Source organism: Thunnus albacares, chromosome 22, assembly GCF_914725855.1.
Source record: "Thunnus albacares chromosome 22, fThuAlb1.1, whole genome shotgun sequence".
NCBI classification, from domain to species: Eukaryota; Metazoa; Chordata; class Actinopteri; order Scombriformes; family Scombridae; genus Thunnus; species Thunnus albacares.
The window spans coordinates 7,484,410-7,498,625 of NC_058127.1; the positions used below are offsets into that span (position 1 = coordinate 7,484,410).

The following is a 14,216-nucleotide window of genomic DNA, read 5'->3' on the forward strand; positions in this document are numbered from 1 at the left end:
TAAATCATTCCACAACCAGAAACCATGGATTACCAGAACCATCCAGGCCTACAAATCAGGGCTGCAGTCTGGAAACATGGACAATTATAAAACAGCAGCCTACAACGTAAGAAGAGCAAGGAGGCAAGAAGGGACTACGGGAAGAAAGTGGAACTACAATTCCAGAAGGGCAATCCCAGAAGCATATGGCATGGTCTAAGAATTATGACAGCTATCACCCTTTCTGAGCATGAGGTCAGGACAGCTTTCAAGTGTGTGAACACCAAGACAGGACCAAATGGTATCAGTGTGAGGGTCCTCCAACTATCTGCTGACCAACTAGCGCCGGTGTTATTCAACCTCTCCTTGGCTCAGTCTGTCATACCCTCGTGCTTCAAGAAGTCCACTATCATTCCTGTGCCCATGAAAACAAGACCAGCCTGCCTGAATGATTACCGCCTAGTGGAACTCACCTCTGTCGTGATGAAGTGCTTTGAACAGCTGGTCAAGGATTACATCTGCTCCTCACTACCCAGCACACTGGACCCACTGCTGTTTGCCTACCATTCCAACAGATGAATGGAAGATGCCACAGCATACATCCTCCACACCACCATATCTCACCTGGACAAGAAAGGGAGCTATGTGAGATTACTGTTCATTGACTATAATTCAGCATTTAACACCATAGTTCCCTCCAGGTTCATCACAAAGCTCAAGGACCTGGGATTAAACACCTCACTGTGCATGTGGATCCTTAACTTCCTTCAGACCCCAGGTGGTGAGGGTAGGTTGACACACCTCTTCTACCCTAATCGTAAACACTGGAGCACCCCAGGGCTGCGTTTTGAGCCCCCTGCTATACTCCCTGTACGCACATGACTGTGTAGCCACTTTCAACTCCAACATCATCATCAAGTTTGCTGATGATACAGCTGTGGTGGGCCTGATGACAGATAACAATGAAAAGGCCTAGTATAGGACCTGACCCACTGGTGTTAGGACAACAAACTACTCCTGAGAGTGGACTTTGGGAAGAAACAGGGATGGAACTACGTACCCCTTAATATCAATGAGTCCTTGGTGGAGAGGATGGCCAGCTTCAAGTACCTTGGTGTCCACATCACCGAGGGCCTGACCTGGGTGCTACATGCTGACTCAGTGGTGAGAAAGGCAAAGCAGAGACTGTTTCACCTCAGAAGCTTGAAGAAATTGAAGGAATTTCTACTCCTGCATCATCAAGAGTGTCCTGATGGAGAACATCACTGCCTGGTATGGAAACAGCACCGAACAGGACCGCAAGGACCTGCAAAGTGTGGTTCGTTTGGCTGAATGTAAAGAATAAAGCTAGGAGAATCATTGAGGATACCCCCCTCCCCTACTCTATTCAACTCTTTTTAATGCACAAATTGAAGGAACTGGTGGGATTACATTTCACTGTGATTGTACATTATATGAAACATTATTGATTGATTGATTGACAAACTGAGTGTTCAGCTATGAATCAGCCTCAAATGGCTGCTGGCCAGCCGGCAGTTGAATACAGCTCACTGCTCAGATGGATCACTGCACTAATCAGCAAGTCTTCTCACTGAAAGCAGCCACTTGCTGCAGCTGCAGCCCGAGTGTCATCAATAATACATTTGATTGAGAATGATAAATGTACTAGCGGTAAATCTGTTTGGTTTGACGGTAAAATATGTCTGAGGCAGAGAGCTGCTGCAATCTGTAGACCTTCAGCACAGGTTACTACTAACTAAGAATCGACTTCTTACTCTTACAGAAAGAGTTAAAGACTGGAGCCTTGACATGGTCTTACATGTCAACTCCCTTGCTTGTGCAACTTCACCAGGAACCACTTTGTGTGGCATTTCTATTTCTATCAGTGATGAAACCTAACTTGATGTCGAAAGAGCTGACTGCTATGGTGTCTGTTAGCTGTCAATTCATTTATAACTTATAAACATCAGAAAAAAATGAATATTTAATGGCTTTTTAGGCACAGGTATAGCCAGGATATATCTGTAATTGTATATAATGATGAATCATTGTTCTGGTTCCCCAGCTCTAACTGCATTGCTTTAGCACTGAATATTGCTGGTATCACAGCAACATCCTCTTTACAACAGGAAGAAACAGGGTTTATTATGGGCAATGTTTTTTTTTCTAGAAAATTTAACTAAATTAGATAAGGACCCTGTTCTTTGCAGCAGCAATGAGCCAGCTTGATACCCAGCAAATGAGTCTTCACTGACCTGATGTGAAATGAGAAGATAGATAGCAGCTGCTAGTGCAGCTTCACTATCAGTGGATCAAAGGACAATGCATTTACAAATCCTAGCAGAGTTAGCCTAGCATTCAACTTATTGTACTTAAAGCTCATCATTTTCAGTTTCAGTATGCGGTGTCATCACAGATGTTGGCACATATGGCATATGTTGGTCCTCTGTTGGTCGAAATATGCTTCATGTAACACAAAATCAATAGAAAAATGGGGAGAAAATGCAAATAAGAACAAATAAGTGTTTGCACTGCGAAATGTGTCCATTTAATCAGATTTTATTTAGATTTGAAATAAAAGGCCCTGAAAACTTGATTCTCAATAAGCTTTTTTCTTTTTTCTTACATGAACACATTTTCTGCCAAAGTTTGAGTAGTTTGGTTATTCACTTGAGAGATGTCTGTCTGACCTCTTCTCTGTTGTTTGAAGTTGGCAAGCCCCAGCTGGAAAAAGATGATGTCACATACGTACATGCACCAATCAGAGCTGAGCAACACTTGAAGCAAAATGTGATGACAGATGTTCGATGTTTGCTTTTGTTATGACCGTCCACTGACTCAAACTGCATCCACACAGTCCTGATGGAGCTGTTGCGTACTAAACTATTAATAAATAATGACTGAAATGTTCTTTTACCCCAAATTTGATTTTGATTGGTGCTTAAAAATCTTAAATAATCAGCCCTAATTTCCGTTATCCTCTGAGCTGCACAGCCAACAAAAAATTATTATGCACTGAAGTTTACCTCTAATTTACACTGTCTAATGTGTCCCATTGGATTCTGCTAATGACTGACCTGTGACCTTTGATCAGGATCCAGTAACGGGTCTTCTGCCAGCCAGCGGCGATCAGCCAGATGCCTGGGTCAGAGACAATGTTTACGCCATCGTGTCTGTGTGGGCCCTGAGCCTGGCCTACAGGAAGAACGCAGACAGGGATGAAGACAAGGCCAAGGCCTACGAGCTGGAGCAGGTATGTGTTTGTGTGTGTGTGTGTGCTGATGAAATGCCCCATTTGGTTCAGACTCATGTTTCTCCCCCTGGACTACTAGGAGCCGTGTGTTGGAAATGTTGACATTCAACCATCTCTCTCTCTCTCTCTTTTTAGAGTGTGGTAAAGCTAATGAGAGGAATCCTTCAGTGTATCATGAGGCAGGTACGTTGTCTCAAAATTATTTCCTGGTCCCCTCCTGCTACACTTACCATCCTTTCTCTCTTTGAGCTGTAAGTCTCTCACCATCTGTCCTCTTTCCACCCTCTTTCTTTCTCTTACACTCACATAAACACACAAAGGGCAGGATGAGAAGTAAACACAGGAGTTGGATTAAGTCCCAGGAGTGAATAAAGTAGAGGTTAAGCCCAGCTGATGGGTTGTTTAAGCCTCAGATAAATCTTACTGATATCAGCTCTTACTTGGAGAGTTCTGCTAACCTGCCAGGCTTTTAGTTTTGGTCTGGTTCAAGCTTGGTTACCTTTTAAATGTCATATTATAATCTTTGTGTTGCATTAATCTCACATCCGTCATTATAAACTCATGCTGTTCAGCCAAACATTGTTCAAACCCACAAAACTTTATTTTAAATTCTAGTGAAGATCTCAAATTTTCCGAAGATGCCAAATAATTCAGGCAAAATGTGTATAAAATGAGGTACAAGACATATTTAATATGTATTTTTTATATTGTTATGCTTGTGTTATCTTCATATAAAATGCTAAGTTGTGTTTGTTTTCTTGTGATTTCCTTTGTTGAATACTTTATTGTTTGGTTAGATCTTGTTAGGTTCATTGTTTTAAAGTCCTTTTGAAAAGTCTCTCTGTTCTCTCCACCCACAGCTGGATAAAGTGGAGAAGTTTAAATACAGCAAAAGCACCTCGGACTCGCTCCACGCCAAGTACAACACCAAGACCTGCGCACCCATTGTCGGAGACGACCAGTGGGGTCACCTACAGGTCGACGCCACCTCACTGTTCCTGCTCTTCCTCGCTCAGATGACTGCATCTGGTATGACGGAAATTTTAAATATGCAACAAAGATGCATTTTAAATCTTGAGGCGCTTTTTAAAGAATCAAGGGGAACAAAACCTGCTCATTGGTTATTTACTGGGAAACTGCAGGTGTTTTAGATGGGTAGGAGGATCATTTTAGTCAATTTTATGTGAGTCCTTTGAGTGTCTTGCTTCATGTAGAATTTTTGAAATGATAAAGGAGATTTCCAGTAATGTGAAAGATAAATTGGTTACAGATTGATTGATTTACATTCAGCTACATAATAAATGTGTTTTGGCTAGTGTTCATTTTGTCAGCAGTTGTTAAATTTAGTCTCAATCTTAGTCCTGAGATCAAAAGTCAAGAGTTTTAGTCATATTAGTCATGTTGACTATGTCGATGTCCTCAACAGTTTTAGTCATATTAGTCATAATACAAAAGTATTTGTCGTCAGTTTTAATTAATGAAAACTCTGAACATTTCTGTCTTTTCTTAGTCAAAGAACAAATTAGTTGACAAACCCTCAAGTATGAGCATTGTCCTCAAACATCTTTTAACTAGAATCCACTTTTCTGAATTAAGTCTGAAAGAACTGGTTCTGAAAACTGGCTGCTTTTTCAAAAAAATCAGTGGTTTGTCACATAATGTAAGTATTTATTTCAAGATGAAACCCACAAATACTGTATTATTTATCAGAAAAAACCCCAAACCAATATCATTCTAACAGTGTGGCTCTCATATGCATGAGAAAATACAAGGGCAACAAGATCTTAAGACAATATAAAAACACAAATAACATTAAAAACCAAATATCAACAGTGTGTCAATAAAAACACACAGAAAAACAGTGTCCAGTCAACTAGACTATGACTTTTGGCCTGTTCAGGATGGTCGGAGACACATTTAATGTTTTCAGTTGAAAGCAGAGGACAAGAAGTGCGTTATTGTGTCACAGTGAGTGCACTACTATCTGTATCTGTATCTGTTTAACCAACTAAATTATCTGTGTCTGTATCTGTACTCTGAATGGGCGGGGCTTAAACTGGAAGTTGGTATTTTAAGCCTGAAATGGAAATATACATCACCAAAAACCAGCACTGCAAAAACAAATAGACCACAACTCAATTCAGTTGTCAATAGGTGTATTAAATCAAGAAAGCAAAGCAATATTGGTGAGTGTGAGTGTGAATGTGTAACTCGTCCCACAGTCAGTTCAATTCACTCCAGTTTCACCAACATAAAAGAAAGACAAACCAAAAATCCGTTTCGGGTTTTACTGCAGATCCCCACAAAACAAACCAGGAAATCAAAATTAAATAGCAATGTTTGTATTTATTCAGTGATAGTGATTATTTACAATATATATACACCAGGTACTCATGGTACGGTTGATCAGTCAGTCAGGTTTGCAGAGTCCGTCTTAGCTCTGCCAAGACCAGCACCTCCTGGAGAATCTCCAACTGGGAAATACACACATCCACCAGATTATTCCTTCAAAGACAAGGCTTATGATTCTCCACGAGTCGGCTACAATCACTCTGACTTTACAACGCCATCCGATGCCGAGGGTTAAGCCGGCGTATCTCTCCTCCTCTGACCAAAAACACCGGCGGCTCTGAGACACACTAATAGATTTTCCAGAGCTCGGTTTCACACTGCGCTGTTTTTTTACGAGGGGGGATTGTGATTGGATTATTGGGAGATTGTAGGTGTTAACTGTGAGGAAACATGAATGAAGTCATGACAGGTGGAGGGTGATGTAATTCTGACGGCTGTTCGCTACAGAAGTATGAAATAAAATGCATGAATAACCGGCGTAGAAGAAGCAGTGAGAGTCGAGAGCTGTTAATCCCTGCGGACAGAGCGGCTGTGACAATGGGAAGATTGTGTTGTGTGGAGCAGCAGCAGAGAACCTTGTATGGACTCTGTGTAAAGGAGGAGCTCTGTGTGTGTGTGTGTGTGGCTGCCCAGCCTATCACGAGTACGGATACTGACACATTTTTCTCAGATGATGTTCATAAAAAGTACATTATCCCTACTGAATACTTGTTTCATCCAAGTATTCAGCTCAACCCTTGTCTTTAAGTTTGTTTTTATGACATTCATTCCATAAATAATAAACCTTTTTTTTGTCTTAACTGTGTGTGTGTGCAGGTCTTCATATTGTCTACACCCAAGATGAAGTGGACGTCGTTCAGAATCTCATGTTCTACATTGAGGCAGCTTACAAAGTGGCTGTAAGTATGCATTCATTATCAACACCTACATTGTTACAACTTGTATGTTATTGTTTGTGAAGCCCTTTTCTGAAGTATTTGGGGAAGCTTTGATATTCTATTAACGTTGTCTTCTTCTTTTCTGGTTTCTCACAGGATTATGGGATGTGGGAAAGAGGGGACAAAACCAATCAGGGCATCACTGAGATTAACGCCAGCTCTATAGGCACAGCCAAGGTTAATACACACACATATACACATGCAAGCATACAATGTATATCAACAGGTCTCGCTGGTCCTTCCTCGTCCTATTGGAGTGAGGATAGCAGAGGGTGAACAGGAAGGAGAAACCAGCCTGACTCCCTACGCAGAGGCAGAACAGGTGCTCCAGTAAATATCGCTGGCACGGTCGAAGGTGTCTAGTCACTCCGACGGCCTTTACACTGACATTTAGACGACCCAGACTGTCCAAACTGACTCGGGATCAGATGGGAGGACTTCATTTCGCTGTTGAAGGTGTACACAGTAGCATCAGAGCTTCCTTTTGTCGTTATAGATAAATATAATCCTTTAGTCTGATAAAATCCTTTTAAATCTGTGAATGAAGTAAAAAAGCGTGTTTTTTTCTTTGTTTTTTTAAAAGCAAAATGAGAATATTTTAATGTTATTGAGTAGGGTTTTTTTGGCAGGGTTTTGTCTCAGTCTATAAAAAGATATGATCCTTTTATTTGAAAGGAAACGTCAAACAAAATCCCTGGTGGAAAATTGAAGTTATGAAGTTTTCACATAACACTCACTGCGGCTGACTGAGCGCTGTCCTTGGCCGGCAGAGTACAGGAGGTATCAGGTTCTCTGTGGTCTTCCAAGTATGGCTTCTCACTCAGAAATAACACAGTACTCGCAGTACTCGACTCAGTACGCACAAACACACACACACACACACACACACACACACACACACACACACACACACACACACACACACACACAGGTTAATTTAAGACTTTGGAAATGGGCACCACTACAGAACGTTCTCTGCTTTATTATTACATGAAGTTATCAGTATATATAACAGCAGCACTGGATGAAATAGTTTTAATGTGCATTTAAATGTGCTGCGTTATATGTATTGTACTACAATACCACATTCTGCCATACTGCACCACACTTTACTCTACACTTTTCACACTTTTCATACTTTGCTGTACAATATTAGACCACACTATTCTTAAGGAAAAGATGCACACAAAAACCTGATACCAAAGACTTATCGATATATCACAAGACCAATATTATAGGCCAATATTGGCTTATCACAGATATTTTTTTATGGACAGATATGCAAAAAACATTTTAATGTACGTTTTACAGGTAATTTACTCACAGTCTGATATCTTTGATTTTTAAGTATTTAATTTCTTTCTTATTTAAGTTTGTTTAAATAAGTCTGTCTTATTTAGTTGTTTATATATATATTTATATTTATATATATATATGTATATATATATATTAATAATATATGGACTTTCCTCCACAGTCACCTCAGCTCAACCCCATTGAACATTTATGGGGCACTTGAAGACTGAGAAAGCCAAGCTTTCTGTGACATTACAAGAAGCTCTTTGGAACAGTGTCAAATTGTGCTGGGATAACATGGGTCATCGGGTTTTGTACAAACTTCTGCAAAACCTGAACTGGACTCCATGCCAGCTTGAGTGCATGATGTCATTAAAGCAAAAAGGGGAACATACCGAATATGAAAGATATTCTGAAATCCTTGTACGTTTTTCAAGGTTTAAACTTTTCACTCAAATTGTTAAACTGATATTATCATTTGTAATGAAAAAAATAGTAATTCATTCAAAACAAAGGCAAAAAGACAAGTGGTGTCGGACTTTCGGACCCCATTTTGTGTGTGTGTCTGTATGTATATGTATATATATACACACACACATACAGATTTGATAGTAAAATGTATTGTTCAAACATAAAATGCAAAGTGGTGGTGTAAAGGTCAGACAAGCGGGCTTGTGACTGGAAGATCATCTGTTCAATCCCCGGACTGGCAGGATAAATCTGGGTAGGGAATAGTGAAAAAGCAGCACTCACCCTTCCCTCATTACCACCACTGAGGTGCCCTTGAGCAAAGCTCTTAACCCTAACTGTCCCAGCGGATCTGATCAGTGGGCGGCAGATCAGACTGTGGTTGTACTGGGCAGCTTCCAGGTGTGAATGTGATCAGAGTGTTCCTGCAAATGAGTCAGTTATTAATATCAGCGCTGGTTTTTAAAAAAACGTGTCTTGGTTTGGCTCTAGAGCACTTGAACAAGCTGGAATGTATTTTTTTATTCATTCATTCATTCATTTATTCATTCATTTGAAATAATTGAATGTAACCAGGGCAAAATTGAGCTCAAATCAATCAGTGTGTGTCTTGGTGGAAATCTGTGAAAAAGATAGACTTTATTAATTGTATAATATGTACCTCACACCTTGGTATACTGATGCTGTGTTTCCTCCAGGCAGCTCTGGAGGCGTTGGATGAACTCAACCTGTTTGGAGCAAAAGGAGGACCTGGATCTGTGGTCCACGCCCTGGCTGATGACATACAGCACTGCCAGGTATACACATACAGTATATATGATATTGAAAAGCATAGCGTCCTGATAGCATAATATGATTCTAATTCATCCTCTTCCTCATCAGTCCATCCTGACCTCCATGTTACCCAGAGCATCCATCTCCAAAGAGGTGGATGCCGGCGTCCTGGCCATCCTCACCTACCCCGCCTTCGCTGTTGACGACATCGACATAGTCAACATGACCAAGGAGGAGATCATCTCTAAACTGCAGGTGCAGTGATGTACAGTAACGCAGGAAAACATGTACTTTATTGTCGACAGCAACAATAAAGAAAAGAGGATCATTTACTTTATTGCACAACTTCTTGACTATTTTCTCAAGATTTCGGTCACTGGTACAGTGATTTTAAGGGATCATAGTCAAATAGTGAGAGAGTTAAGTAAATGTGGCTGTCGTCTGCATATCCATGACAAGAAATTTTACTGTCTTTCAAGATTTGGCCTCAACGCAAGGCTGGACAAGCAATCACAAATAGCAGGGAACTGTCTCAGACCATTAGGGCCCTGTAAACCCCCAGGTTGACGGTTTGTTAGTTGCTTTTCAGTGATTTGATTACTTGCAAATTTGTCAGAGGATATAAATTATTAAGTAGTCTTGAGACCCTGTGTCAAAATGTGGTTATAACACCTTTAATATTACTTTATTGTGCTCACATGCTACAACTTAAGTATATAACGTAGTATTCCATTAAATTCCCACAAACTAAGTGACTGAAAAGGATGAGAAAGTATTCCAGTATAGGAGCACTGGTTGGTTTCTATACCATGTCTGGTGTGCTGTGGGAACTGTAGGAAACAAGTGCAACAGCAATTTTTTACCTCAGGCCCAAAATCAGGTGAATCTTTCCAGACACAGATTAAATGATAGAGGCCCCAGAATTGAACCCTGGGGGACTTCACAACGTTCAGGTTTTTGATTACCAATCGCAACAACATAGCACCTTTTTAGAGATATCATCTGAACCAACTAAGCACTGTACCAGATAATGTGCAGATATCTTTTCCAGTTAAAGGTATTTTTGTCCCTGCTGACTTCCTCTCTATGTCTGTTCAGGGTCGATACGGCTGCTGCAGGTTTCTCAGAGACGGACATAAAACACCATTAGAGGTAAGCGACCTGTGTAAAGGTGGATGTCACCTCTATCTGTCTCTGTCTTATGTTTCCTGTCAGATAAGCATTTTAACCCATTTTTTTCTTATAAGTAGTGGACAAAAACATTATTATATGGTGCCTATATGTTGCTTTGATTTATGTTTTCATCATCAAAAGCAGTAGAGGCTGTGCAGATTGGTGATCACGTATATCTTTATCCTACAACTGCAATATCATGGACTGTTCAAGGAAATCCAAAATGAAATCTGTGACTCTTTTTCCTCCTTTTTTGTTTGAACCTCTGAGCCAGACAGACAGGTGTGTAATAGATGTTGTGTGTACAGATTACAGCATTGAACAGAATAACAGGATTATAATGGATTTAGAATATATATGAAGAATGTGATGAAGAGTACACCAAGCAGCTTTCAGGTGTCACTAGAGCAGAATAGGACCTGAACCACACGACTTCCATCGCCATGGAGACCTGGCAGGAGGACAAACTGCACATGCACACAGGGGGAGACTCACATCACACCATTCATATACAAGACAAGACTAGAAAGAGACCAGAAAAGACATTATTCACAGAGGAGAGAGAAGGATAAAGACATCATGCAGAGAGAGAGAGAGACATGAGGTGAGGCACCGACAGCAAGGGAAGCAGAGCGGCTCCAGGATGGGTGCTGGTCCAGCAAGAGATGCCAGAGAGACAAGAGAGGACAGGAGGAGAAAATAGGTAGAGAGAAGAGATAGGGGCACACAGCTCAGACACTCATGTGCTTGAGGAACAAATAAACAGAAGGTTAGAGAGGTGTAGCAGATTCATTGAGACAGAAACCAACCCACTGTGCAGTAACTTTAATGTGCTTATCAAAAAAGAGGCTGGGATCAAACGTAACACCAAGATTCTTGGCTGCCGCACTTTTGTCAAGCATTACTGTTACTTGATCAAACTGGTGTCTGTGTCTAGCAGGGCCAATGACCAGCATCTCAGTTTTATCCGAATTTAGAAACAGGAAATTTAGTGAATTTTTCCCAGCAGCCAAGCAAGCCTCTAATTTTGAGGGTCATGGTCCCTGATGAAGACCACAAGCTAAAAAAAGCCACGTTGGTCAAACAATAATGTTGTTCTATGTACTACAAGTGTTGCTGGAGTTTTGACCTCTTTAGACTTCATATAGAGGTTAAAAGAGAATGTTCCCCGCAGGGATCAATAGAGTATCACATTTAGGTTATTATATTACGCTCCTGCACAGATTAAAGTAATTTAAGGAAAGGGCCCAGGGGAATATAGCTCTGTGTTTTAATTCTGGCTCTGTATTCTCTTCTTTGTTTCTCCAGGATCCAAACCGTCTGTATTACGAGTCTGCTGAGCTGAAGCTGTTTGAGAACATCGAGTGTGAGTGGCCACTGTTCTGGACCTACCTCATACTGGATGGCATTTTTACCAACAGCCCTGAGCAGGTACTTTCCCCCTGAACGTGTTTTCCGATGTCCAGTTTAACAGTGGAATTATGTCTCTTCGAAGAGGCACTTAAATGTCTCTGTGAACCTACTGAACATACCTACTGGACCTCGTCTAAAGTTGAGCCTGTTCATTCACATACTATGAGAGAACAGAAATCACTGACCGAACACACAACAAGATCGGACCACAACATCACTGTTTGCCTTTTCAAACTCATCCAGGTGCAAGAGTACCAGGAGGCTCTGGAAGGCATCCTGATCAAGCAGAAAGACGGGATACGACTGTTCCCAGAGCTCTACAGTGTCCCTCCAGAGAAGGTAACAGCTTTGGGTTAAGTTTTATAAAATCAACATGCTACTAACGCTACTTTATAAGGTGCATTGAGATCTTCTGTTGTATTGACATGTTTCTACTGTGTTTTGTGACTCTCATTTTTATCCTTAACATTGTTTTTTTTTGTTTGTGTGTTAACAAACAGGTGGAGGAGGAGTATGAAAACCCTCACTCTGTGGAGAGGGTTCCTATGGGAAAATTACCTCTGAAATGGGGACAGTCTCTGTACGTCCTCGGAAACCTTCTGAGTGACGTGAGCCAAGAATATTATAATCTCATTCTCAGAGCACTTTAATCAAAATGTATCACATTTTAATACATTAATAATACACTTCAAAATAAGAGTAGTAATAGAGATATTCAGTTCCCAATAAGTGTTGTAAATGTTGCATCCTGATATATGTAATTTCATATCCAGATAACGATACATATCACGATATAGCACATTTTCTGTAAATTCAATGAATAAGTAGTTTCTGTTCTGTTTTTGTTCCCCCCAAACCCTGTTGTCTGTCCATCTTTTGCGCAGATTACATTGATAAATTATTGCCTTTTTACGCGTAAAGCTTTTATGGCACTTAATGAAATGTAACAAGTGTAGTTGTTGATAACTCGAGTACTTCACCTGGTTCACTGTCTCTCCTCTGCTGCGCTGTGTGTGCGCGGCACACACACGGAGGACTCAGCCCCGCGCACGCTGAACCACAGAGAGCGGAGGAGAGTAGCGCGACCATAAATGACAGCAAAACGCAGTAGAGACTTTCACACTGAGCTGAAATGAAACAAGGGCACATAAATTAGGTAAATGGCATAAATAAACATAGTGTCATTTATGGTCACACTACTCTCCTCTGCTCTCTGTGGTTCAGCGTGAAGTACTCAAGTTGACGACAACTTCACTTGTTACGTTATTGTAAGTGCAATAAAAGTTTCGCAAGTAAAAAGCCAGTAAGAGTTATTTATTGATGTAATCCACACAAAAGATGGACAAAAAATATTGCTGTAGAGTGTGAATTGCAACACAACAAAATACAGGATAGAGCCCAATATGAAACGATAGTTATATCATCATATCGCACAGCCCTAAAAGCAACCATATCAGTCATAGTTTTTAGTCATTATTTGCATTTTTTTATGGCTTTAAATTCCTTTTTTTATTTTGGACCCTTGTATTAACTGCTTTCACTACTCCACTGTCTGTTTTTTCTTAGTTTCAGTTTGGTAAAGACCCTTTAAACAAATGTATTTTTTATTAATTGAGTATGATTTAATGTGTGACTCAATAATTAAATAATCTTACATGCAACGTGCATTTTATGGTTATAGAATACTGAAAGTTACTTTAAAAATGCTGATAGTCAGTTGTCTTACGATATGATCAGTTTCATAATGTTGCTTCAAAATGTTCAAGTAGAACAAATCTAACTTTAAGATCCACCAAACCCAATTCTTGTAGACTTTGAGGCTCTGACTTATAAAGTTCTGTCCCATCTTTCAGGGTTTTCTTGCCCCTGGAGAGATCGACCCTCTTAACAGACGTTTCTCCACCATCCCCAAGCCTGATGTAGTTGTACAAGGTGAGTTCTCAGGACGTTTGATTAGGGATCGAGATGTTGTTTCAGTCCCTGATTAGTGTTGAAAATTCTGGATTAACTCCTGGTGAAATGTGTCTCTCAGTCACCAACCACAAGAGGTTTGAAGTCCAAATTCACTGAATAGTTTTTCATCGGTTTTCTTGTAGTGTCCATTCTGGCAGAGAGTGAGGAGATTAAACGACTGCTGATGAGGAACGGTATCGAGGTGGAGGCTGTGGCTGACATCCATCCCATCCACCTCCAGCCCTCCAGAGTCCTCAGCCACATCTACGCCAGACTCGGTACAAACTCAGAGGGAGATGTTGTTTTTTTTTTTATTGCTGCTCCAGTGTGAAAAGCTTTGGATAAAAGGAATTGCTTGTTTTTTTAAATTTGTTTGAGGGATTTTTATTTTTTTCAAAAGGAAAAATGACAGCATGGAGTTTATTTCTAGAAGATAAACACCACCAAAAGTTCACCCACAATATCATGGGCATAAACACCTTTCAGATATGACATAAGTAACATTGCCGGGTTCATCCAGCTGTTATTAAACTGATGGCTTTTTTTCAGTCAGACATAGAGCAGCGATCAGTTGAAGTTATGTGATCAAGGAAGAAGAGATTTGGCAGTTTTCTCCA

The 14,216-nt window shown here is 40.4% G+C and overlaps 1 protein-coding gene across 6 annotated transcripts in view; it reads left to right on the forward strand.

Annotated features, from left to right (window-relative positions):
* phka1a (phosphorylase kinase, alpha 1a (muscle)) overlaps positions 1-14,216 on the forward strand; it is a 33,948-nt gene that overhangs the window by 3,460 nt on the left and 16,272 nt on the right. For all 6 annotated transcript variants that reach the window (XM_044340607.1, XM_044340609.1, XM_044340608.1 and 3 more), the window contains exons 2-14: positions 3,074-3,232; positions 3,368-3,415; positions 4,093-4,261; positions 6,401-6,483; positions 6,619-6,699; positions 8,985-9,083; positions 9,169-9,315; positions 10,159-10,212; positions 11,542-11,664; positions 11,890-11,985; positions 12,147-12,254; positions 13,500-13,578; positions 13,743-13,877. In XM_044340607.1, coding sequence (XP_044196542.1) covers positions 3,074-3,232; positions 3,368-3,415; positions 4,093-4,261; positions 6,401-6,483; positions 6,619-6,699; positions 8,985-9,083; positions 9,169-9,315; positions 10,159-10,212; positions 11,542-11,664; positions 11,890-11,985; positions 12,147-12,254; positions 13,500-13,578; positions 13,743-13,877 — 1,381 coding nt within the window. The remainder of the gene's footprint in view (positions 1-3,073; positions 3,233-3,367; positions 3,416-4,092; positions 4,262-6,400; positions 6,484-6,618; positions 6,700-8,984; positions 9,084-9,168; positions 9,316-10,158; positions 10,213-11,541; positions 11,665-11,889; positions 11,986-12,146; positions 12,255-13,499; positions 13,579-13,742; positions 13,878-14,216) is intronic.